Source organism: Ailuropoda melanoleuca, chromosome 5 (genome assembly GCF_002007445.2).
Source record: "Ailuropoda melanoleuca isolate Jingjing chromosome 5, ASM200744v2, whole genome shotgun sequence".
Lineage (NCBI taxonomy): Eukaryota > Metazoa > Chordata > Mammalia > Carnivora > Ursidae > Ailuropoda > Ailuropoda melanoleuca.
The window spans coordinates 113,086,884-113,113,104 of NC_048222.1; the positions used below are offsets into that span (position 1 = coordinate 113,086,884).

The 26,221-nt window shown below is 38.6% G+C and overlaps 1 protein-coding gene and 1 pseudogene across 2 annotated transcripts in view; one reads left to right on the forward strand and one right to left on the reverse strand.

Annotated features, from left to right (window-relative positions):
* Nucleotides 1-292: 292 nt before the first annotated feature.
* LOC100480453 lies at nucleotides 293-1,692 on the forward strand (annotated as a pseudogene).
* Nucleotides 1,693-7,557: 5,865 nt separating this feature from the next.
* ZNF330 (zinc finger protein 330) overlaps nucleotides 7,558-26,221 on the reverse strand; it is a 20,714-nt gene continuing 2,050 nt past the window's right edge. For both annotated transcript variants that reach the window (XM_011234471.3, XM_034661582.1), the window contains exons 2-10: nucleotides 25,700-25,832; nucleotides 23,766-23,785; nucleotides 23,594-23,664; nucleotides 20,890-20,969; nucleotides 15,212-15,338; nucleotides 14,866-14,970; nucleotides 10,660-10,706; nucleotides 9,483-9,600; nucleotides 7,558-8,336 (exon numbers count right to left, since the gene is read on the reverse strand). In XM_011234471.3, coding sequence (XP_011232773.1) covers nucleotides 8,062-8,336; nucleotides 9,483-9,600; nucleotides 10,660-10,706; nucleotides 14,866-14,970; nucleotides 15,212-15,338; nucleotides 20,890-20,969; nucleotides 23,594-23,664; nucleotides 23,766-23,785; nucleotides 25,700-25,819 — 963 coding nt within the window. In that variant the 5' untranslated portion in view covers nucleotides 25,820-25,832 and the 3' untranslated portion in view covers nucleotides 7,558-8,061. The remainder of the gene's footprint in view (nucleotides 8,337-9,482; nucleotides 9,601-10,659; nucleotides 10,707-14,865; nucleotides 14,971-15,211; nucleotides 15,339-20,889; nucleotides 20,970-23,593; nucleotides 23,665-23,765; nucleotides 23,786-25,699; nucleotides 25,833-26,221) is intronic.

A 26,221-nucleotide genomic window follows, 5' to 3' on the forward strand; every position in this document is an offset into this window, starting at 1 on the left:
TATGGGAATATAACTTTTGAAAGTCTTTTTTTTTTTAATCAAAGATCTGGAGACCTGGGGGTCCAGGCCACCTCTGGACCCCCATCTGCTGTTTTCTCTGGCTGCATTGATTGGGAGGAGTGGGGCGACCTTGGCCTCCAGTGTCTTCGGTGAACCATGGTGCCTGCTGCGGGGCAGTGATGCTAGTGCTGGGCTTCCTGCAGGGGGCTCGTGGTGCTGGGGAGACCGTGGAGTGGGTGACTGTGGAGCGGGTGGCTGGCGGCAAACTCCTACCCCCCTATGACCACTGCTGATGGCCTGAGCCTCGACGCTTGGCCTAGTCTACCTGCTCTGCCCTGCAGTCGGCCACCTGGCCCCCTGCCAACCGCAGAGAAAAGTCCAGTGTACATTACTCTCCAACACCATTCCTTAGACAGGCCATAGCATTTGGGAAAAGTCCAACTGAATTCCTAGGAAATGCATGAGAAGTATGGACCTGTATTTAGTTTTACCATGGTAAGCAAGACATTTACTCACCTTCCCGGTAGTGATGCTGCTGCACTATTTCTTAATGGTAAAAATGAAGACCTAAATGCAGACGATGTCTACAGTCACCCTACAAGACCTGTGTTTGGGAAGGGAGTTGCACAGGATGTGTCTAACCCAGGTTTTTTTGGAGCAGAAGAAAATGTTAAAAAGTGGTCTTTATTTGGCCCACATTAGACAGCACGTTTCTATAAGTGAAAAGGAAACAAAAGAATACTTTCCAAGTTGGGGATAAAGTAGAGAAAAAAATTGGTTTGAAGCTCTTCCTGAGCTCACAATTTTAACAGCCAGCCACTGCTAAGTGGAAAGGAAATCAGAAGTCAACTCAGTGAGAGGCACAACTCTGCAGATTTGGATGGAGGTTTCAGCCTTGCGGCTGGCTGGTGCCAGGTTGGCTCCCTTTGCCTAGTTTCAGATACAGGGACAGAGCTCATTGAGAGATCAAGAATATTTTCTGTAAAGCAATCCAGAAACACAGAGAGTCAGTAGAAAACATTGACGACACTCTCCAAACTTTCCTAGCTTCTACTTACAAGGATGGGCATCCTTTGACAGATGATGAGGTGGCAGGCATGCTTACGGGGCCGCTCCTGGCAGGGTGACATACGTCCTCAACCACTGGCACCTGGATGGGCTTCTTTTTGGCCAGAGACAAAACGGTTCAAGAAAAATGTTACTTAGAAAACAGTCTGTGAAGATCTGCCTCCTTTAATTTATGACCAGCTGAAGGATCGAAATTTCCTTGATCACTGTATAAAGGAAACATTAAGACTTTGACTTCCTATGATGACCATGATGAGAATGGCCAAAACTCCTCAGACGGTGACAGACTACACCATTCCTCCAGGACAGCAGGTGTGCGCTCCTCCCCCTGTCAGTCAAAGACTTAAACACTCCTGGGTAGAACGTCTGGACTTCAATCCTGACTGCTACTTACAGGACAGTCCAGCATCAGGAAAGAAGTTCGCCTGTGTGCCATTTGAAGCTGGGCATCTTCGTTGTACCGGGGAGAATTGTGCTCATGTTCAGATCAAGACAATTGGGTCCACCACACTTTGTTGTATGAATTTGATCTCATTGATGGATATTTTCCCACTGCGATTTATACAACCATGATCCACACCCCCTGAAAATTCAGTTTTCCGATACAAATGCAGATCAGAGTGAAATAGGCTGCAAGGAACTAACATGTGACACATCACTGTAAACCACAAAAGAATTTGAAGATGATGGAGTTTACATCTTTTTTTTTTTGAGTGTAATTTTAAGACAGCTAGCTTAACTTATGGTTTTTGTATTTTTTTAACCAAATGGCTCCATCAAATCTAATNTTTTGTATTTTTTTAACCAAATGGCTCCATCAAATCTAATGGCATTTCAGATATTTCCTAATAGTTTTATGATGGATATTTACCAACTATGCTTTATTTAGGGAAATCAGGCTCATAGTAAAAAATTATTTAGGGGGATGTTGGTAANTCCTAATAGTTTTATGATGGATATTTACCAACTATGCTTTATTTAGGGAAATCAGGCTCATAGTAAAAAATTATTTAACAGATTCTAAACACAGTTTCCAGGTGTTAACAACACACATAGCTCTTGGCAAGTAAGTTCAGGGTATTCGTATCTTGGACTAGATCTGCAAGTATAAATGCCCACTGAGATACTTGGAAACCTTAGGCAAACATTATTTGGTAATGTTTGTGTGTGTGAGTGAGTATGGGTGCAAAGGGAATAAACTCACATTTAAAGCCTTGGATAAAAGAGAATCCCATCAATTGTTTTGGTGTGATGATACTCAGCAATGATGGAGTTACGCTGTAGAAAAATGTTCTTTGAAATTTTAACAGGAAGCATTGTCTCCAGGAAATTGAGAGATCTGACAATGACTTAATAATTGTATTCCCTAGGGGCGCCTGGGTGGCACAGCAGTTAAGCGTCTGCCTTCGGCTCAGGGCGTGATCCCGGCATTATGGGATCGAGCCCCACATCAGGCTCCTCTGCTATGAGCCTGCTTCTTCCTCTCCCACTCCCCCTGCTTGTGTTCCCTCTCTCGCTGGCTGTCTCTATCTCTGTCGAATAAATAAAAATAAAATCTTTAAAAAAAATAATTGTATTCCCTAAAAAAATAATTATTAATAATTATTATTAATACTGAAGACATGTAACTTGATCTAATTGCTAAATAGTACATATTTATTCACCTTATAAATTTGTATCTGGGTCCATGTGGTCACATGTGTGTGAAAGCCCAAAATAAAGTCCTGAAGGGATCATTTTTATTCTCTTTGGCTCTAGGTGGTTTCTTGCTTCCTCTCTGGAATCTAATTAGGGATGTTTCTGTTATTGGTTCTGTTTATTAAAACTTAATTTAGGTTAACCATCTTTTTTTTTTTTTAATTCAAAATCAGAGATCAGGAACTCTGGCTTTAAGATAAGGGCAGTATGAAGCAGGGCCCTTGGGAGTAGGATCACTGGTCCCACTGTGTGAAGCCTCCGCTCAAGAATCGACTCAAATTATAACTGGGGACCTGACTATATACCTGTCATTTAACCACACGGTCTGTTTTCACTAGATGGGGCCAAAATATTTTCCCTTATGTATAAGGGAAAGATGCTGGAGGACTTATATTAAACTATTTGTGAAGGCAAAACCTCTGCTGTCAGAGTTTTCACATTACAATGATCTCTGAGGGAAAAAAAACAAAGATCACTAGTTGCCATGATTTCTCCTGACAAATAAAAACATGGACTTACATTAAACATGCAATGAATGTAATTTTTATAATTGATATCACCTAAATGCAAAGTTAGTAGTAAGAATTACTCTTATTTTACAGATGGAAGACCGCTGACAAGATTTTTTTAAGGCAAGATGACTGATCTAACTATGTTAACAGAGTTAGGAATAGATACAATACTACAACTAGATTTTGGTCATCCCTTCTTTCCTTGGTGGATTAAAAATATTAAGAATCCTTCTAAACATGGATGGAAAATAATATGTCGAAGTAGGGACAGCTCTACAGAACTAGTTACTACACATCAGCCCAACTGGAGTAGCGGAAACCAGATTTACTCTCTAACCTTGAAAAACGGGGGGGGGGGGCAGGGAGGACAAAATACATGAAATAATAGTTTCTAAGTCACAGGACATCAAGTACTGAAGGGGATGGTGATCCCTAAGAGATAAGAAGCAAACAAGATGAGCCTTACAATTGCCCCAACTCACTGCCTTAAGAGAGTTTACAAGTCACTGCACAGGGAAGGAGAGCCAGAAGGAGCCCCGCAGACATCCTGAGTGGAGGAGAAAGACTTGAGTCTGGACAGACTTGTGGCTAGGCTTCTCCATGCAATACAGGAAAATTAGCATATTGCAGTTAGCGTATTATCTTGCCTTCCCACAAAGATTCTTTCAGAAACACTGTGTTTTCATTCTACTTCCTTATTTAAAAATGCTTCAATATGTCTAATTTATCATTGTACTGATTCCACAGAATATGATTAAGGATTTAATATATTAACTTTCATCCTTTGAATTGTTCCCATTAGGAACATAAGTAACCAGGATCATCCCGTAAAGCACAGGTGTGCACGCTGTATGGACTATTCACATTCTGAAACAGAGCAATACACTCCGCAGGAGCAGAAGCTTGTAGGTGACTCATAAAGGTCGCCCTCACCCACATCATTACAATATCCCAGCAAGGAGTTTGCCAAACCATGACCAAAATGAGGAGGAGAAAAACATATCTGCCCTATGTTAAGTGTCAGCTCCTAGATTCTGTACAGAGATACTAGCTTAAGAGCTATTTGTCATAGTTGGGTCATACTGAGCCAAAAAAAGCCCAACCAGTTACTCAGGCATTAGCTGCATGCTTTGCTCTGGGGAGGGCTTGATCCAGCCAAGGCAGCTGTGGCAGTGGAGCAGACCCCCTACTACCTCTGTTCATCTCAGTGGCTTAACCCAGACCCTCATCCCCCAGGGATCTAGTCGTCATGCCCTTCATAGGCTGGGTGGTTTCCCATGTCCATTTATGGTCACGAGGGGGCAAAGGAACACCTAGAAAACCCAATTCCACTCATATTCCTGTCACCATCATGTAAAAACAGCCTTACATCCTCCTGATGAAAAGGGTCACTTATCTCTGCCCAAGTGGATCTCTTCTCACCTCTCGGTCTCTGATAAAAAGCCAAAAATGGTTCACTATCCAACCTATCACACATGGATCGTCTATTGGGAACACAATAGAAGAGAAGTATGTTTGATTCAGTGAGGACCTGTGACTTGAAGGGTGGTATAAAAGCCTTGCAGAGAACTGCCTCTGAGCTGCTGTCTCAGTGTGTCTTCACCACACACAGCATGACAACATACCCTCGGGGAAGAAGTTTCTGGGTGGCGGAGTATGTGATACTTTTGGATCCCATGGTTAAAGGCCTATTCCTGCCCCTCCTTTGCTTTCAAGATGATCCCCCAACCTGACATAGTGTTAGGTGGTGTCTCATCTCAGTAAACTGAACACTCCATAAGCCCTCAGGTACTAATGATGTTGGATGAGGCCCTCCAGAAAGAACAGCAAACCCATTCTCAGAATGTGTGTCTACACACACTGAGAATGAACCACTGGTCTTTCTAGAATGGCTGGTTTGACCTCCCTCATAAAGCAATGATGCATTCATCTGTTGCTCACAGTGACATCTTGCTGTGGGGGTAACTACACCCACTTTGGTAAGCTGGAGTCCATGCTGGCCCGGGAGATGTCTAAGTCTGTAAGCGCAGATGACATGACCTTCCTCTAGAACCCCAGGGGGGTGGCATTTTGAGTCTCCTGCTGCAGCTTGCCACACATGCCACAAGATACCTTTGACCCACAGTTACGTCTAATACAGTAGCATCTACCCAGTGACGCAGAAAGGAGGGCTGCTAACACTGCAATCTAGACCAGCTCCAGAGCTCTTTCCTGCTGTGCGCCCTACTCAAAACAGGCAGCCTTTTGCATCACCCGGTAAACGGATCAGAACACTACCCTTAGATGTGAAATATCTGCTGCCTCGAAAACCCAGAAGACTCACCAGGCATTGTGCTGACTCAGTTCACAATCTGAGCAGTGGATGACAATTTTTTATTGGATGACCATCCTTCAGCCTCCGTGTTATCCATCCTTGATCTTGTCTAATGGTACAAACGGAGTAGTACTCTCACTGGCTACCCAATAATTTTGCCCCTAAGGGAGGTCTATTTTGTTAACCTTCTCCCTAACTCTCTGCAGGCCAGACCCCCCAGTAGCTAACCATCCTCACCTTTGTAGTCATTATAATTGTGCCCCCTGACTTTTGGCAATTAGGCACTGCCACTGGGCCACTATTAGGTTCAGGTTCTTATCACCCATTACCAACACATTAAACTTTGTAATAGTTTGTTTCTATTGTCACCAGAGGCCTACAGTTACCACTCAACTACTTAGCAGCCCTTGTGGCCCTCTCATCAGTTACATGTCTTTATGGCTTTGTTAGATGGTTTGTCCGGTGGGCCTACTTCTATGAAACATAATCATCTGGCGAACTATCCAACCAAAGATAATCTATCCATTCCAGCATACTCACTTCCTTCAATTTTTAATCCTTTCCTCCACACTCTGTCACAATAATATGCTCACATTTCAACTTTGCTCAGAATTAGCCATTGCTTTTTCCATGCTTCTAGGAGCCATCCTGGTAGTGAGTTACACCATCTCCCAGGATCCCAACCAGGGTGTTAAACACTATTAATTTAAGATTGCTCTTATCCTGCAACCCAAGGATGCTATGTGGGTGCTATTAAATGCTATTAAAATTCTATTAAATTCTCCCCTAGTTTACGACCTGACTCTCTTGATCTTCACCCTGCTTCCTGTCTCATGTACTCCTCCAGCTCCTCCCAGTTCATGCTGGCCCATTCTTGCAGCTCCTTTGGGGTAGACTCTGTTCTTCTCTGCAGGCCCAGCACCTCTCCAGCTGAGTTTTCCTTAACCTGAATTATAGTTACCTAACCCTAATCAAGATCTAGTAGCCTGGAGATAGGACAAGTCCTAAACGGGGCACCTTTTGCTTGGGGAGAGAGCTCTGCATTGTCAGCCAGCTTGGAGATGGGGCGGGAGTGTCTGCCCTTACCAGAGAGGGGTGGGCTACAACTACAGGCTCAGAAAGTTCACGAGTCTGCACAGTGAACATCTTCAGCAGCATCCATTCAGATGCCTCCACCTCACCTGTCAGGGTCCTGGGTTTGCCCAAAAAGTGCCCTGACCGCTGCATAACAGACCTGCCTTCTTGGCAACTGTCTTTGAAGTCTATCCATACAGACTATCATGTCCTGTGCTTGGGCCTCGGCTTTCTCAGCGACCCTGCTGCAAGAGATGAAAACTAGCTACTGTGCATCCAGAGGCCCGCTGGCTTTCACACCTGGCTTCCCCCGACCCGTTATTGCCCTCAGCTGTTCATTACATTTCTATAGAATAAGAATGGCCTAGCAATAGCCATCCAACCCTTTTATCCTCACAGCTACAATTTTCTCTATCCTTCTCAAATGCCAGCCGGTGCACTGACACATTCCTCTCAAGCACACCATCCCAATCCATCGCCAGTGCAAGGTGTACAACTGGAACCTGCGCCAGCAACTGCCTGTTCTCCACCTATCACAAGTGATGGGGTCTGGCCGCATAACTCTGCCATCTACCACACCATTAACCTGCTACCTATTTTGCACAGCAGATGAAAAATGAAGCAGTTTATACAAAAATATTGGAAATGCTTTCCAAATAAGTTTAAAAAGTTGAGAACAAGAACTATCAAAAGTATATAAGTGAAATACTAGATTTATTCAAAGACAAATGCATAATGCATCTGTATAATACTACTGTCTCTGTGTCTCTGAAAACTAGCTCTGTAGTCACCTTTGTCTATGCAGTTAGGCATTAATAACAGGTACTGTTCAGGGCATACACTGTGAAGAAAAAAATGAATGAGTAATTGCTAAAACATAGATATCATGACTACTTAAGATAATATGAATATTTAATTAAAATTCAGCATTTAACATCTGACTTTCATCCTGTCGACCTACAAAGAAAAAATGCAATAATTTGTTTTACCCATTACCATCTTACAAAATCAGACAGAATGAATATAAGCAGTGTTTTTTTAATAAAAACAGCAATTTAATTTCAATCAAATATATTACCACCCTATTCTTTTATCCTGTATATGTATCTAATTGGCATAACCTACTGATTACTGAAATCAGTAAAACTCCAATCCATGATGCTTCAATTGCTTGGATCAATAAACATCTCACATCCGGAATTCATTTTTTCTTACACTATAAGCCTGATTATCAGTTCCTATAAAAATGCTATGCCCTACTCCTTGCCCCCGTGAGTGTGACTAATCTTCTGCACAAGGCTAAGTGACAGTACTTCTGAACACCCACACCCAATTCAGCGAACACACATATTCTGGCTCCTCTCAGACACGGTCACCCATGGGCAAGCTGCTCTCCTAGTTGTCTTGTTCCTCATAGTGAGCATAACCACTGGCATAGGTCCTTCCTAAATTCAAATTAGTAAATAAATCTGCTGACTCAGCATCTGAATCCTTTCCAGCTTCATCTTCCTCCTCGTCATCATCCTCTCCTTCATCTTCCTCTTCCTCTTCGTCATGGTAGCTGCTATCACCATACTTATCGGAAGAAAGGTTCTTCCAATAGGCATCATACCCAGAAGCTCCATCTCCCTCTTCGCCTCCAGTCTGCCTGCCAAATTTCAGGGAGCGTGCTGCAAAAGACAGATATGTACATGGCACTTTGTTCTGATTCTTTACATCTTCACTTTCCTCTACAGTATACAAAATTGTATGAATTTGATTGGCTGCTTCTTACTCCCATTTTCCTAATTTCCTCACTTCATATTTCACTGGAAAGAAAGGAGACCTTAGTAACAGCCATCAGTTCTATCCTACTCAGAGTCTATATACGTACCATACATAACAAAAAATAAAGACAACAGTGTCATTTCACTAAATCTAGAAAAAGTTGGAAAACAAAATAGAAACAGCACTCTCTAAACAGAATTCAAATAAGGCATGTTAAAAACTAAAATGCTCTTCATTTGATGGATTAAAATTTTATTTTCAAATCACAGAACTGTTGATTTCGTGTCACTACATTTTTCTTAAGAGAACTCACTCTATACTTCTGGTGTCCGACAAGACAAAGCCCTTCATTTCTTCTAAGGGGCAATATGGTTTAGTGCAAAAAATCAGCCAAATCATCAGTGCGACTCATTGTACAACTACATCTTTGATTAAATAAAAGTACTGTCAGAGTCATTTAGAATTCTGGTTCCATTCTATGGAACCATCCGTTCTATGTTTCTCTTTAACAAAATTAGAAGCTGTGTTACTACAAGCTTGTTTGTAGTAGTCTTATTCCTTCATAGAAAAGTTATATAAAAACCACAAGACAATTTCCTAGAGTAGTGATATATTACATAATACGCACAGCTGCTCAAATACCACACACCTACAAAAAGCTTCAGAATGAATTCCAACTTCCAAGCACTGAAGATTACCAGCACTTGAATGTTAAAGATTTATAACTACTCAATTATTTAACAAGGAAAGCTTCAGCAAAGGCAGAAAAATCACTTTTTGGTCTTAAATTTCAGTATTCACTATGTCATTAACTGAGTCAAATGCCAAATATCAAAGTGAATGATGGTGTATTTCTTAAGTTAAATTGAGAAACTTCACCCACAAATTTTCCAAGGCTGTAAAATTCCATTTGCTTAAGAGAACACATTCATCTTTTCATATATGAAGAAGAAGCAAAAACAAAAATAGAAAGAGAAAAAAAAAGAGATAAATCTTGTCTAAGCAAGAAAGTAAAAATCACTCTATTGATATTTTAAGAAGAGCCTTACTTGACATGCTGAGATCCTTAGTTTCCTGAGTTTCGTGTCCACATTTGGGGCAGGGAGGCTGTTTTCCTTTTTCTTGCTTAAACACTTTGCTCCTTGTATGATCATCACAGAAACAAGCCTATATAGGAGAAGTAAAAATAAGCAAGTAAATAAATAATTCAAAAAATATACAAAATAACCATTCAATATTTCCAGGAAATTTAAAGGCAGTTTTGTTAGGGTAGAGATTAAGACTTTTGTTAGGACTGGTCATACTCCTGATTTAAATTTCTTAAGGGAAATAGTCTTTGCCAGACCTCTCTGAACTATGACCTAACATAAAGCAGAAACTATATACAGGGTATGACAGTGTAGCCACATTGATTCATTCATAAATAACATAAGCATTCACAAAGCCCCTGATGACGTAATGGTGAATAGCGCATCCACCCTCACAGATATATAACCTAACTGGGGACACAGACAAGAGGAAAGGTAATTGTGAGACATTGTGCATTGAAAGGGAAGAGCAGTGGAGGGGGACCAAACCGGTTATGGGATTCAGGAAAGAAGCTTCCTGGGAAACATGACATGTTGGCTGAGATCTGAAGGAGAACAAGGGTACAGGGGGTAAACAAAATTGGAAGAGGGATCTAAGGCAGAGGAAACAGCATAGACAACACCTGAATGCCATTTGGTCAAATTGGGGCAGATCTGAGAGAGAAAGAAGAGACAGGGTTAGGACCAGAAGAATCAGAGACACGTTTCTGACAGGAAGTGAATTGGCTGCACCTGTTCAGTGATCTTTAACAAACGGAAATGCTGGAGGTAAGATCTAAGGAAATAGAACATTACGGAAATTCTCACTTACTCACTCTCCTAAGCAAGTGAATTTTGATGTTAATTAAAATATACCCTCAACATTTTGGTCAGAATATTCTCCATAAACCTAAGGTGTAAAAACACTGAGCCAAGATTCAGGAGATATGTGCATTAGTGTCACATCAGATAAGCCAACTGGATGACCTTTGGAAAGTCACTCAGCTTTCCCAATTCAATTTCACAATCTCCAAATTAAAGAAGTAAACTACATAATGTTTAAAGGCCCTCGGAGATTAATTATAGCTATAAATAATCCAAGGTGGAGGAGTACTGGGATTAAAAACAAAATCTAAAAATAACAAACAGATAAGTTTACCTTACAACGGAGACAGGAATGCTGACCAAGTCGATTGCATGAAACACCTATGGGCAAAAATACGTAATACATAATGTCCAGATTCAAACTTGGAACAAAAACACTATTTTCCACAGATTTATATTTGATGTACTTAGATCAATTATTAACATTTTTTTTTTTTTTTGTCTCGTAATAGAACCTAGAGGACACATAAAATGGATGGAATCCCCAGCCAGGAGGAAGAAAAGAAAGTATGGCACTAATGATTCTCCAATCTTCCATTTCTCCAGATCCAGGAGATGGCAAACTTCATTAATTATATTTAGAAAACTGAAATGGTGAGACATCCTTTTTTCGATGGCACTGGCTGAAGTTCTTCCCTTTATCACATAATGCTTAAATCTTAAAAAAAGGGGCTCCTGGGTGACTCAGTCGGTGAAGAGTCTGCCTGCCTGAGGCTCAGGTAATGATCCCAGGGTCCCACGTGGGGCTCACTCTCAGTGGGGAGTCTGCTTCTCCCTCTGCCCCTCCCCCTGCTCGCACGCTCTCTCTCTCTCTCTCAAAAAAATAAAATCTTTAATAAATAAATTTTTAAAAGAGTAATTTTCTCCATTAATATATAATCTCTCCTGATGACGCAGGCTATTGCCATTTTTTGCATAACTTCTGATAAGGGGATAGAATACGTCAGGTAGAAAGGGTGGCTATGAAAAGAAAATAATGTTCAAGTGGGCAGTAAAAGATGGAAAAAAAATCCCAAAATATTTTATTCCTATTTTAGTCAGTAAGCCATGTTAATTTTGGTCACCACCTATAATTACTGAGGAAAAACCTAAACTTAAGTGCAAATACATCAAAAAGGCCAGAATGTCTGGCACATACTGACTGTGCCAGAAATGGAAAAAGAAAAAAAAAAGTACCAGAGGTATATAGAGAGAAAATAAACTAAGCCTTACCCTAATAAAGCCTGAATATAAACTATTAACTTCCAATTCACTTAGAGGTCTTAAAATAATAAAAAGGAAAAGAAATTTAAAAAAGCCTGTCTTTGTAATGCAAATATTTGACCAGATGTTTCTAATTTGGGAATTCTCTTACTTAATTTTGCATGGTTCATGGGTAGCCTTTTTAATATGAATAGGCAAATATTTTTTTTAAACTCGGAAATGATGCTCTCAATTATGTGTATTATTATTGCTTCTGTCCAACCATCCTGCTTTCTTCCACAGTAATGCCAGTAATTCAGTTGGATATGTATTATTTGTCCTACGTGTTAATAATAAAAGTTAAAAATCAACTGAGTACTTACTATATACAGTTGACCCTTGAACAACATGGGTTTGAACTGCCCAAGTCTACTTATGTGCAGATTTTTTTCAATAAATACAGTGCAGTTCTTTAAATATATCTTCTCTTCCTTATGATTTCCTTAGTAACATTTTACTTTCTTTAGCTTACTTATTGTAAGAATATATAATACATACAAAACATGTGTTAATCAACCATTTATGCTATCAGTAAGGCTTCTGGTCAACAGTAGGCTATTAGCAGTTAAGTTTTGGGGGAGTCAGAAGTTATATGCAGATTTTCAACTATGCAGAGGGTTGGTGCCCCTAACCCTCATATTGTTCAAGGGTTAACTATATTAGGCATATATAAGTATACCAAATTACTCCAATAATAACCATATTATTTCATTCAGTCTGTGGGGACAAAAATCTGAAATCTCAATCATTTCCACCTGAAGATACGCCCAGAGAGTTTTTTGGCTCCTTCTTCATTTGGTCAAAAAAAAAAGGGGCGGGGATATATTTAACCAAAATGTTATAAATCTCTTTTAAATACATAGCCAGAACACATCCTGGAAGTACAAAGCTCCCAACCCAATCTCCCAGTGTACATCAGGCATTCTCTTTCTCTTTTTTTTTTTTTTTAAGATTTTATTTATTTGACAGAGAGAGAAAAAAAGCAAGCACAAGGAGGCAGAGCAGCAGGCAGAGGGAGAAGCGGGCTCCCCACTGAGCAGAGTCTGATGCGGGACTCGATCCCAGGACCCTGGGATTATGACCTAAGCAGACCTTAATCGTCTGAGCTACCCAGGAGCCCCACGCATTTCTGATATAGAATCTTCTCCCACCTCCACTACTTGAGTCTTCGACATGCCACAGACATGATCCCAAGAAATTAGTTGTTGCCTATCGTACCCTCATCCTTTCTTCTGGGAACTCAAACTAGGATGGAACATGGCCCTACCATTCTTCTTTCCCTAATTACCTCAAGCCACACATATGCACTCCAATTCACTGCCCATTTATTCCTCTCCCCAAGAACTACAATCTTGGACTTACATAAACAATGCATTTCTCTCAGATTCTAAAAACACTTTGACTTTCCTAGTGTTAAACTAGGGAATGGTTTCCATTCTAAATCTATCTCTATGTCTTCAGAGTATTTTTAAAGAGAGCAGGTTGCGATGCATGAAAACCTGCTGATAATAAGCCATTTTAAATTAGAAGTCCCGGAGCCATTTTAATTATTTAAAAAAATAGAGGCAGAGTCAACACATTTGTTTTGTTTTTTCTTAAAACATCCTTCCCACTGATAATGCAGGTAAATAAGTATTTTAAAGAACTTCTGGATCTCCCAATTCCTAAGTAAAGTCAAACCTATAAATGATGAGATATAACCAATTAAGGGGGTGGAAACAAGCTATAACTTTGGGGCCTATGGGTATGATTAGGAAAATATTTCAGAAAAAACAAGCACTGAGTGGCAACCGGCAAAGAAAGAACGGCAAGAAAAAAATAAAGCAAGAAAAAAAGAAGTAAAGAAGATAAATTACAGTAAACCAAAGACACCCAGGAACCTGCAATGAGCATGACCTTCATATCAGGTATCAAAGACATGATGATAGATTTATCTTAAAATCCTGTCAACTATTCTGCTTTTGTATTTTTCCTTTGTCTTTTACTGAATCACTAAAACTTTCTGATGAAATTACAGTCTTCTCACTCACAGTTGCCCATCTTTGTGGTTCAAATGCTACAAAATACTCAAAGCTCTCAAGCCCCAAATAAAGTAATTCAATTTCTGTATTATACATTTTGCAGAAGCCAAAGAATGGCTCAAAATTGCTATCTACTTTGAGATGTTCTTTAACCTTTGAGAGTTTTTCTATAGCAATATTTTAAGAATTACATATATATGCATTTATATATAGACATATATTAAAACTGGTAACTTATCAACTTTAAATTTATAGGAGAATATAGAGATTAGCATTTCATATCAAAACAAAAACCAAATTCAAGGTAGTAAGTATCTGGGGAATTTCAGCCTTTTCTATAATGATATCAACTATTTAATAAGGGCCTTCTAAGTAAAAGGTACCATAATAACACTTCATATTGTTTCTCATTTTAATTAACTCTTTGAAAAAGAAATTAGCATCTTCCTTTAATATATAAGGAAACTCAGCTTTAGGAAGATTTGGTGATTTGCCCAAAATCACAGAACCAGCAGGTAAAATTTAAGTAATGTTTGACTCTAAATCTTGAGCTTTTGAGAATCAAAAATAATGCAGAAATTATAAAACACAATCTATTTGTAAAGGTAATAATACCATTGATAATACCCAGTCAGTAACACTAGTTCTCAAACTGGAAGTTATATGACAATTATGTGTGTAGATAAAATACATATGCCTGCACCTACCACAGACTTGAAAGAATCACCAGAGAAGAGACCTGGGTGCCTATGTTCTTAAAAAACCTCTGCAGGTCTTTCTGACGCATACTTTTGTCTAACAGTCACCGAAACCAACTAGCAGGAACAAACCAGGGGTAGTATCACATATCACTTACTTGAAGGCATTTGGAAATGTACGTGGGTTGGGGGTTGGTAGGGGTGGGAGTTTTTGTTATAGTAACTCGAACTTGGAGGTGAAAATGATATTTCGTACCCAGGACCAGGAAGGCTACAAGTCCTATAATGTCTGATCAATCCCACATAACAAAGAACTGACCCAACCAAAATGCCAGTGGCATCCCTACTGAATAAAACAGGCTATGTGGTTCTGAATTTTTTTTAGAAACAGAAAATAGATATTAAGTTGAATTACAGACCACAAAAGCCTACATGAAAAATTAGATTCTTTTTTGAGTCTCACACTTAAAACTATCAAGAATCCTGGGTATAAAGGACATCTAATTTATAAAAACTTACATTTGAATGTTTCCGCCTCTAAGACCTGACAGCTGGCTTGATGTTCAAATTGATCATCTTCACAGAGAAAGTTATGACAAAAAGAACAACTGAATATTCTGCCTCCTATTGAATTAAAAAACAAAACACACAAATGTAAACATGACAAATTTCAATTTAAAGAAGTCAAGCGATTTATTTCAGAATTGCACCAAAGTAACACAGTTTTTATTCTGGTAAAGGCTGCAATGAAAACTGCCAAACTCAACCATAAAAAAGTGGATACTCATATAAGAAGAGCATCCAGAATGTTTCAAAGTCAGCCTTTGCTTACAGTAAAGTTCACTGCTCGTATGTAATCACTCACCGTGGTCCCAGACGCCTCGCTCACACTCCACACACTCAGCGTCAGTAAGAGGGCAGGCGCAGGCGTGTGTACTGAGACATTTCCTGCCGTGGCAAACCCAAGCTTCACAGAAGTCACATATTGCACCCTTGCAACCAAGGAACACACAAAATTAATCTCTGTCTCTTGCCTGGCTGCAACCATTGTTTAGCCAATGGCAACCATCAAAACTGTATACGTTTAGCAAGTTATCAACCCTCAGTGATAGTGGGTGACTTCATTAAATTTTGTGTAAGCCAAAATTAAAGAAAGTTCTCTGAAAATCAAATTACTTCACCAACAGGTATTTATAATATAAAAAAACCTGACTATAAATCAAAAGAAAAAGAAGGGGGAACTACACACTTAATCCTAGTACCGATCATTAAAGTAAGTCACGGATTTAAAAGTGCTGCCTTCAAACTGAATTCTAATTCGAATGGGGTCCAGAATCCACATTGAAGAATTCTTATCTACAGGGGCGCCTGGGTGGCTCAGTCGTTAAGCGTCTGCCTAAGGCTCAGGGCGTGATCCCGCATTCTGGGATCGAGCCCCCACATCAGGCTCCTCCGCTGGAAGCCTGATTCTTCCTCTCCCACTCCCCCTGCTTGTGTTCCCTCTCTTGCTGGCTGTCTCTATCTCTGTCAAGTAAATAAATAAAATAAAATATTTAGGAAAAAAAAAATTCTTATCTACAGCAATTACAGTAACCAAACTGAATTTTTTTAATTAGAAATATTTCTGACTTAAGAAAATTCCTTCCTGAATCATTTACAAAATGAGTCACATAGCTTTTCTAGAATAACTGAGAAAAAATATTAAACTTCTGTCAGCATCTTTTTTCTGTTAAGGTGACTTATGCTTTGAATCATCACTACATTTCTTTGTGCAAAAAAAATTAAAATAAAATACATAGAATTAAATAATAGGATAAGACTCTCCAATTCTACATCAAGATAAGATAGACTAAATCTTTCAATAGCACAGTGACATCTATAGAGTATTAATTGCTAGAAAGAATCTTAAGAAAATGGGACTAGGGACACCCGGGTGACTTAGTCGGTTAAGCGTCTGCCTTTGTCCCAGGTCATGATCCCAGGGTCCTGGGATCAAGTCCCGCATTGGGCTCCTTTCTCAGTGGGAAGCCTGCTTCTCCCTCTGCCTGTTGCTCCCCCTGCTTGTGTGTGCTCTTTTTCTCTGACAAATAAATTTAAAAAATTCTTAAAAAAAAAAAAAAAGAAAGAAAATGGGACTAGCTGGTCTTTCCTTTACAAGTGACAAATAGGGGCCCAAGGCTTAAGTGCAAATCCCAGAGCTACATTACAGTGGAGCTGGGATTTAAACCACAGTGCTCTGAATCTCAATTCAGTGTTCTAGTATTCAAGACTCTGTAACAGAAGTAGTAAAGAACAAATAGGAAAGAAGTTTTTTGAGCTGTAAAAATGGATTATCGCTGTGGATGGTAAATCCTCAAATATATCTCTTGGAACATCCAAGGTTCTAACAATAAGAAGATAACACACTGAACTGAGTAATCCAGGAGAATTTACAAGAGGTGATTTCCAAAGGACAGGGAATGGCTTAGAAAAAACAAAAGGGATGATGCAGTTACCACCCCTGAGCCTAAAACACTGGGAGTGGAGGGAGTTACCAGAACCTTGAGAGAGGGCAGTGTGGAGAGGATTACCTGGCCATACAGAGAAGAACTGCGGCTAATCCATGTCCAAACTAGGATAAGCTAATAAAACCCAGGCTGTACTGTCCTCCCATCTACAGGTGTCCTGCCAGGGTCTTCCACTGGCTGAACCCAAAGGGAAGCCAGAAGGTGAGAAAGCCATTGATCCAGTCCATACACAGAGGGCAGGTTCCCAGGGCAAAGCAGGGTAGAGAAGAGGGAAGAGAGAGGGAATTTCAACAGGAAACTAAAAGATTCCCAGAAAATCACTTTTCTAGAATTTACAGCTAATGATACATGAGTCTACTGAAATGTTTTATATAAGAGATCATTCACATTCACACAACTTAGTGAATTTTTTAAAAAGCATTTGATAAATTTGGACATAAGCAAGCTACCAAGGAAGATTACACTGATTTATGAATAAAGATAACACTGAGAATCCTATATTTAAAATGTGGAGAAATTCACAAGATACTGATGAATATGTCTAGTTTCTTGCTTCTGTAAGATATGCACATGTGAAATAGATCATATAAACGTGTGCTTCAAGATAGAAAATTATGTTCTTGGGAAGTTGCTATAAATAGAGTATCTGCTTGACATAGAAGTGCTATTACGTTCCTCATAGAATGAAATTTGGACCTGAGCATAGAATCACACAACAGTGGGGCACGTGGGTGGCACAGTCTTTTAAGCATCTGACTCTTGGTTTCAGCTCATGTTGTGATCTCAGGGTCGTGAAACTGGCCCGTCGGGCTCTGCACTCAAGAGTCAAGTCTGCTTGGGTTTCTCTCTCCCTCTTCCTCCACACCCACTCCTCTCTCAAATAAATAGATCTTTAAAAATAAATAAATAAACCACACAACAGAAAACAGTAAAATTGGTTAAAGAGATATTTTTTCGTGAAAAAGAGAGCAAAATGGATCACACATTCTTTTTATTACAGCATACCTCATTTTACTGTGCTTCATTTTACTGCACTTTACAGCTAGTGTATTTTTTATAAATTCAAGGTTGTGGCTACCCTGCATCACCGGTGCCATTTTCCCAACAGCATTTGCTCACTTCACGTCTCCGCATCATGTTTCAGTAATTCTCACAGTATCTCGAACTTTTTATTATTATATTTGTTATGGTGATCTGGGATCAGTAATCTTTGATATTACTACTGTAATTGTTTTGGAGTGCCACAAGCCATGCCTGCATAAGACAGCAAACTTAACCGGTAAATGTTATATGTATTCTGACTGTTCTACCGACCAGCTGTTTGCCCTCCTCTGTCCCTCTCCTTAGGCCTCCCTATTCCCTGAGACACAATAATGACATTAGGCCAATTAATAAGCCTACGATGGCCTCTTAAGTGTTCAAGTGAAAGAGTTGTACATTTCTCACTTTTTTTTTAAGATTTTTTATTTATTTATTTGACAGACAGAGACAGGCAGCGGGAGAGGGAACACAAGCAGTGGGAATGGGAGAGGAAGAAGTAGGCTCCCAGTGGAGGAGCCTGATGCGGGGCTCAATCCCAGAACGCCGGGGTCACACCCTAAGCCAAAGGCTGAGCCACCCAGGTGCCCCCATTTCTCACTTTTAAATCTAAAGCTACAAATGATTAAACTTCTTGAGGAAGGCAGGTTGAAAGCTGAGACAGGCCAAATATAAACCTCTTGTGCCAAATACTCAGCCAAGTTGTGAATGCAAAAAACCAAACCAAAACAAACAAACAAACAAAAAACAAAAAAAACCTCTTCAAGGAAACTAACAGTGCTACTCCAATGAACACAAGACTGATAAAAAAAAGCAAAACAGACTTACTGCTGATATGAAGAAAGTCTGAGTGGTTTGGATAGAAGATCAAATCAGCCACAACATTCTCTTAAACCAAAGCCTAATTCAGAGCAAGGCCCTAACTCTCTTCAATTCTATGAAGACTGAGAGAGGTGAAGAAGCTCCAGAAGAAAAGTTTGGAGCTAAGAGGTTGGTTCATGAGGCTTAAGGAAGGAAGCCATCTCCCATAACATCAAAATGCAAGGTGAAGCAGCAAGTGCTGATACAGAAGCTACAGCAAGTCATCCAGAAGATCCAGCTACGATCATTCATGAAGGCAGCTACACTGAGCCTCAGATTTTCAATGCTGACAAACAGCCTTAAATTTGAAGATGCTATCTAGGACTTCCATAGCTAGAGAGAAGTCAGTGCCTGGCTTCAAAGCTTCAAAGGATAAGCTGACTCTCCTGTTAGGGGCTAAAAGAGCTGGTCACTTTAGGCTGAAGCTAATGCTAACTTACCATTCTGAAAATCCTGGGGCCCTTAAGAATTATGCTAACTCTACTCTGCCTGTGCTTAATAAAAGAAACAAAGCATGGATGACAGCACATCTATTTACAACACGGTTTACTGAATACTTTGAGCTAGTGTTGAGACCTGCTCAGAAAAAGGATTCCTTTCAAAATATTACTGTTCACTGACCATGCAGCTGGTACTCAAGGACTCTGATGGGCAGGTACAATGAAATTAATGTCATTTCATGCCTGCTAACACAACATCCATTCTGCAACCCCTAGGTCAACAAATCATTTTGTCTTTCAAGTCTTTTTATTTAGAAATATATTTTGTAAGGTTATAGCTGCCATATGGTGATTCATCTAATGGATCTGGGCAAAGTAAACTGAAAACCTGGAGAAGACTCACAATCTTAGATGCCTTTAACAACATTACTGATTCATGGGAACAGATCAAAATATCAACATTAACAAAAGTTAGGAAGAATTGATTCCAACCATCATAGATAATACTTTGACAGGTTCGAGACTTCCGTAGAGAAAGTAATTGCAGATGTAGTGGAAATACCAAGAGAATAAAGAGTGGAGCCTGAAGATGGGACTGAATTGCTGCAATCTCACGGTAAAACAGATGAGGAGTTGCTTCTTATGAATGAACAAAGAAAGTGATTTCTTGAGATGAAATCTACTCCTGGTGAAGACACTGTGAAGACTGTTGAAATGACAACCCAGGATTGAGAATATTACATAAACTTGGTTTATAAACCACCAGCAGGGTTTGAGAGGACTGACTTCAATTTTAAAAGAAGTTCTCCTGTGGGTAAAATGCTATTAAATAGTATCACATGCTATGGAGAAATTGTTATTTAAGAAATTGCAACAGCCATCCCAACCTTTAGCAACCACCGCCCTGATCAGCGGCCAAGAACATTGAGGGAAGACTCTCCACCAGCAAAAGATTACGACTCACTGAAAGATCAGATGATGGTTAGCACTTTATAGCAATATTTAATTAAGGTACTTAAAATGTTTCTTTAGATTAATGCTATTACACATTAAATAGACTACAGTATAGTAAATACTGTAAACATAACCTTTATATGCACTGGGAAATCAAAAAATTAATTTTGACTTGTTCTATTGCAGTATTTGCTTTATTGCAACTGTCTGGAACCAACCCACAGTATCTCTGAGGTATGCCTATTTAAAACAATGAATTTCCTTAGAAAATTCTAATGTAATGAGGAAATTCTGTGTAAGACTATGTTAAATATGTATTTTTTTTTGAAATGTACAGCTATAAAAAAGCTACAAATACTAGGTTCTTTTCAAACTAAGCTGCTTTTTAACCAAAAGCTTGAACCTTGCTTAAGCAGGGCTTTTAGTACAGTAAATGACATTCTATGAAGTCTGATTAAGATACTTTAGAAAGGTACCATTGACAAATGAATTTTTGTTTAAGTCAACTTTAAAAAAGTTTCCATTTCTTGTATGTTTTCCAATAAGAAAAAAAGGAAGGAACCAAAAAATAAGTGGATAATATAGGAAAATCATACAAAGAAAATGACGCAGATAATCCAGAAAACTCCAGGTTGACTGAATCAAGGAGCACACAGTGCTATTTAGAAAAAATAACCATTGGTCAGAAATGGTTCTTATGCTTGGAAACCTGCTCATCTAAGAGATGAAGACAAGAAACTTACCACCATTGCGAGGCCAGTACTGTACACACCAGCATGCTTTATGACACAGTCTGAAGACTTCATCATGCACTTTGTTTTCCCTAGTAAAGAGACAAATTTGCATTATCATTCTTGCAAAGTAGTACATGTAAGTACTCACTAATGTCGCTTTTTATCTAGCCTCAATTCCTATAGGAATAACTTGAAAATGGATACAAATCAGTTTACTGCTCATGTTACTAAAAAAAACGAGATCAATGTAACTGAGATCTAACCTGAATCAGATCTTTTAAGATTAGAAATTTATTAGTAAATCTATAAAAATGTATTACACAATAAAATTATATGGTAATTATTGTTTGCACTAAAATCAGAAATTCCAAGTTAGTCTGTAATCTAACAATCATTAAAGCAGTTTAAAATCTTGTGAATTTTCAGATGAATGAATACAGATTTTAAAAAGCTATGCCTCAAAATGAATTTTACAGTATATAATTCACATAAAAACAGCTGGTTTGAAGTTATTGTTTCTTTACACAGAACATCTCAAACCAAACCAAACAGTGAGAATGCAGTTTACCTGGTTCACTTATTAGTTTATCTATGTGTAAAAATTTACAAACATAGCCCCCAAATAAACATTTTTCCAAAAGAATTTTGAAATAGTGCCCAAATGAGCGGAAAGAACAGGAATACAGTGATAGAGCTAAAAATCTCAATATAGCCACAAAAGCTCTATTCTAGCAGCAAATCACCAACATGAAACACTATCAGGAAATTCACTCATCATATACTATGTCAAAATTAATGGGGACATATTAATCACCCATCTCAGACTCTGCAAAGTAGAACGTGAAACACACAGAAGATGCACAATTTTCCATTATCTTGATTATCTGAGGAACAAAGCTAGGACAACAGGAAATGGGAAGAGAGACTGGAAATGAGAGACACCAGCTACCTAACTGTTCCATGTCTAAGTACAAGAATCAGTAAGTGGGAAATAAATCCACGTACACAGCACTATATAATTCAAGCCCAGACAACACTGAAAATATGGGATGGTCCTAGCAAGAACTCAATCTCCATAATCCATTTTCTTTTTTTTTTTTTTAAGATTTCACTTATTTGACAGAGAGTGAGCGAGCATGCACAAGCTGGGGGAGGGGCAGAGGGAGCCAGACAAGTGGACCCTGCCACCCCCTCCCAGCAGGGACCCCAACGCAGGGCTGGATCCCAGCTGAAGTCAGACACTTAACTGACTGAGCCAACCAAGCACCCCTCTATTCTCTCATTCTAGATTCATTTGTCTTTTATAAAATAAGGATATAAAAACTGGCAGACAAGTAGTCTCCCTAGGCCAGTATTTTCTTTCTTTTTTTTTTTTTTTTTTTTTAAGTAGACTCCATGCTAGGCCTGCTTAATGCTGGGCTTAAACTCATGACTCTGAGAGTAAGACCTGAGCTGATAAACCTCAAAGGATGGCCCCTTTGAAAACCAGAACTACACTAGAAATATTCAGGGATGTAGCCCTAAACTTCCCTAATTTTCTGCAGTTATCATACATAAACACATTTATGTGAGTATATCCCAAACTGTGTTCCACCTGAAACTATCACCCCATAACCAAAGGGAATATTTGTTCAAATAAAAGTTTGGGGAGTGTGAACAAAATTAATTAGGTTTCTTTACTGGAGGTCTTCAGAACCCTTAACATACAAATATGTAACAGAAATCTCCCAGATAAAAACACAGAGATGAATAAGCAGCATTTCTCAAATGTATGCATTATTTTAAGAAATACCTATTAAGGGACGCTTGGGTGACTCGGTTGGTTAAGTGTCTGACTTACTTTTGGCTCAGGTCCTGATCTCACTGTTGTGAGATCGAGCCCTGTATCAGGCTCTGTGCTGGGCATGGTGCATGCTTGGGACTCTCTCTCTCCCTTTCCCTTTGCCCCTCCCTCTGTCTCTCCCTCTCTCAAAAAAAAGAGAAAGAGAGAGAGAGAAAAAGAAAAAGAGAAAGAGAAAGAGAAAGAGAAAGAAAGAAAGAAAAAGAAAGAAAGAAAGAAAGAAAGAAGAGAGAAAGAAAAGACAAGACCTATTAATAGCTCAAATATTCTGTGGAAGGCTATTTGGGAAACACCAATCTTCTTGTATGGACTACCATTTAGTTTTACCATTTAGTTTACTTTGAATAATCATTTACTCTGAATAAATACCTGGGAACTGAATACATAGCTCAGGAACTCTACTAAAATCACTTGGGAAAACATATGAGGAAATTCCACATATGCTAAGTGCCAAACAGAAAAAAACTGGCACCAGTAAATGTGGAATACATTTATTCTCAATGGTCTAAGATACTGTGGGCAATATCAGCAGGAATCAAAACTTAGAATAGTATACAAACAGATACAGCAAGACAAAGTTAGTATAACTAAAAATTCAGATCACCAAACATTATCAGTCTGAAATCCGATCTTTTAATGTTTACAACATGGTAGCAACCTATATCTAAACTGCCTCGTAATTATTTTTCAACTTTACATCAAAGAGACAAAATCAAGACTTGATAGTGTTAGACCAAATAACATTTTGTGATTAATGGTAAGATCGAACAGTACTATAAAAAATGATAAACCTGCAGATTCAAACTGATTAACTGCAAAAACAAAATGGTTGAAAAAAGAAAAGGCTTCGGTCCTCAGTTATGATGTACTTACCACATTGCGCACAAATTGGTAACTTCTGCACAGAATTGCAAAAATAGCAAAAGGCTCGGTTCTTCTGCCTCCTTGTCATGTGAAATAAAATTTTAAAATACAGTCATTATCAGATAAAAGGTGAGAGGATCTATATAATTACATATAAATAGAAAAAGAAATAAAAATATACCTCTGACACTTGTCGCATTCCTGTAAAATATAAAAACATAACATTAATTTTCTGATTGAAAACTGCAAATTTACTTATATATTATAAAGAATACCGTTTTTCATGTTAAAAATTTAAATAACACTTCCCCAAAGCCTCCAACTTCACCCACATATACAAGCATCTATACATATTTTAATAACAAAGGTATGTTCCTGGACATAGCACACCAAAGACAGGAGTGGGATTTTCACAAAAGGCTATATGAATAAAGCAACAGTTTATTTTTGGTTGTGTTTTTTTGTTGCTGTTGCTTTTTAATCAGACAAATATTACAGAACGGACACAAGAAATAGTAGAGAACACAATATGATGAAGCTCACAGAAAATCTAGAATCTTAAGCATGCTACTAAAAGTTCTCAACAATCTGGTCCCTAACCACATTCAAACCTTGCTGGCCTATTCTCTTTAGATTCAAGTCTGTATTTGTCAGCCATTCATGAACTAGGTCTTGTACTTTTTCCATGCCTTACCATTCTAATACTTTTCCTTGAAAAGTCTATCCTTACAATCTTTACCTTTTGAAAGTTCTGGTGATGAACCCACCTCCTCTATGAACTATACCCCATCCACGGACTCAAGTTTACCCCTGCTTTGCCCAAATGTACCTTAGTCTTAATTGTACATTTATTACAACACTTATCAAACTCTAGCCTTCATTTTGTGTATTTATGTATGTGTCTTTTGTCTGTCCCATACCCCACTTCTCTAGAAATGACCCTCAAGGGAATCTCTACCATCTGTCCTATCTGTGTTATATAATCCTTATGCCAGTCATAAATGTTAGCCCTGGGATGGGCACCTGACCAAGTCTAATCTATCAGAGTTCTTTTCCCTCTCTGACAACATTACAGGATGTGAGACACACAAACTACCAGTATCTACAAACCCAAACAAATGGGGTAAGACAATTTGAGAAAATGGAACTAATAAGGAAAAAGAAACACAAGCAAAAGATGGAACTACAAGGTTGTTCCAGGTTCCAGTTGTCCCTGGGTCCCAGTGTCCCAGCTACATCCTTGCCCTTCCCAACTATACGTTAGTTGATAAACTCTATTTCTCCCTAAAGTTACTTAAGTTGGATTTGTTACTTATAAACAAACAAATCTTAAGTAAGACACAAGACAACTGACCTATACACTAGTCAAAACAAGGACTGTGTCATTCATTTTTGTATACCCCACAGTGCCTAAAATAGTACATGGCACAACACAGATGCAAAAGAAACATCAGGGAATTAAGTCATATTAAGGATTTCATATGATGTTTAGATGAAACAAAAGAAGAAGAAGAAAGAGTAGCAGGAATAGAAAAAGTAGAAAGGACCGGAAACAGGGAAATATGGGACAACTCAGAGAAACACCATCAAAGAAAGAAAAGGGGTCATAATCACATGATAATCTTGCTTTTTCACACTCTGAACAAACAAGCCCAGAAATGATCAGGACTAACCCACTGAGCACAGGAAAAGAAGGTAATAATAGAACAGTTAGCCAAAAGAGATGTCAAGGAAAGTGGAAAGTTTAGAAAAGAGAAATCAAATGAGTTAAGAACTGCTAAAAGAAATAATGAAAAGTCTCCAACTGACAAATTATGAATATGATGTTAGAGAAGCTGGAAAACATCACACAATCCCTAGTATGTATTCTTGTTCCATATCTACTTATCACTAACAGCAGCCAAGTAATATGCTAGGTTTATAAATAACATAAAATCAAACAAAATCATTGCTACTCAGCATTAATGAAAATAATGGACACGCCTCTAACACAGATTTGAAATTCAATAAAATATATGCAGCAACGCTGTATTCACTAAAATTTTATTCAGGCATTTTTCAGATAAGTATTATACAGTTTTTCAACCACCAACAGGTATCCAAAAAAGCTGTTACCATTGATGCATTGCATGGGTGTTTAGCTAAATCTATGGTGCCTCTTGATGCTCTGAGCTGTTTCTCACGTTCCCGGCGGTTCTCTGCCTTCTTCCTCGCGCCAGTCTTTTTTTTTGGCATTTTACCCCTGTTTCTACACAAGAGAACAGAGAATATATAATTGCCTGGTTGCATTTGCTATTATAAATAAACTAAGAAATAGTAGAATGAAGTGATTTACTCATTAAATTTTAAGCTCAATCCTGTCACTTTGACTGGTAAGCAGATTTTAAGCCTTTACAAAATATTAAATATACACTATCCCAAATAAAATAGATGACTTTTAAAATAAGGCACTTATTTGCACTACCAAACAATTCTAAAAAATGTAAACATCAAGACAATTGATCCTAGAAGCCAAATGTTTTCTTTTCCCCCCCGAGAAAAAAAGAAAAAGTTTCCCTCAAGTTAAGTATTCTTTAAAAATTACTCGGCACATGGGGTGCCTAGGTAGCTGAGTACTGAGATCAAGTGTGTCCCCCC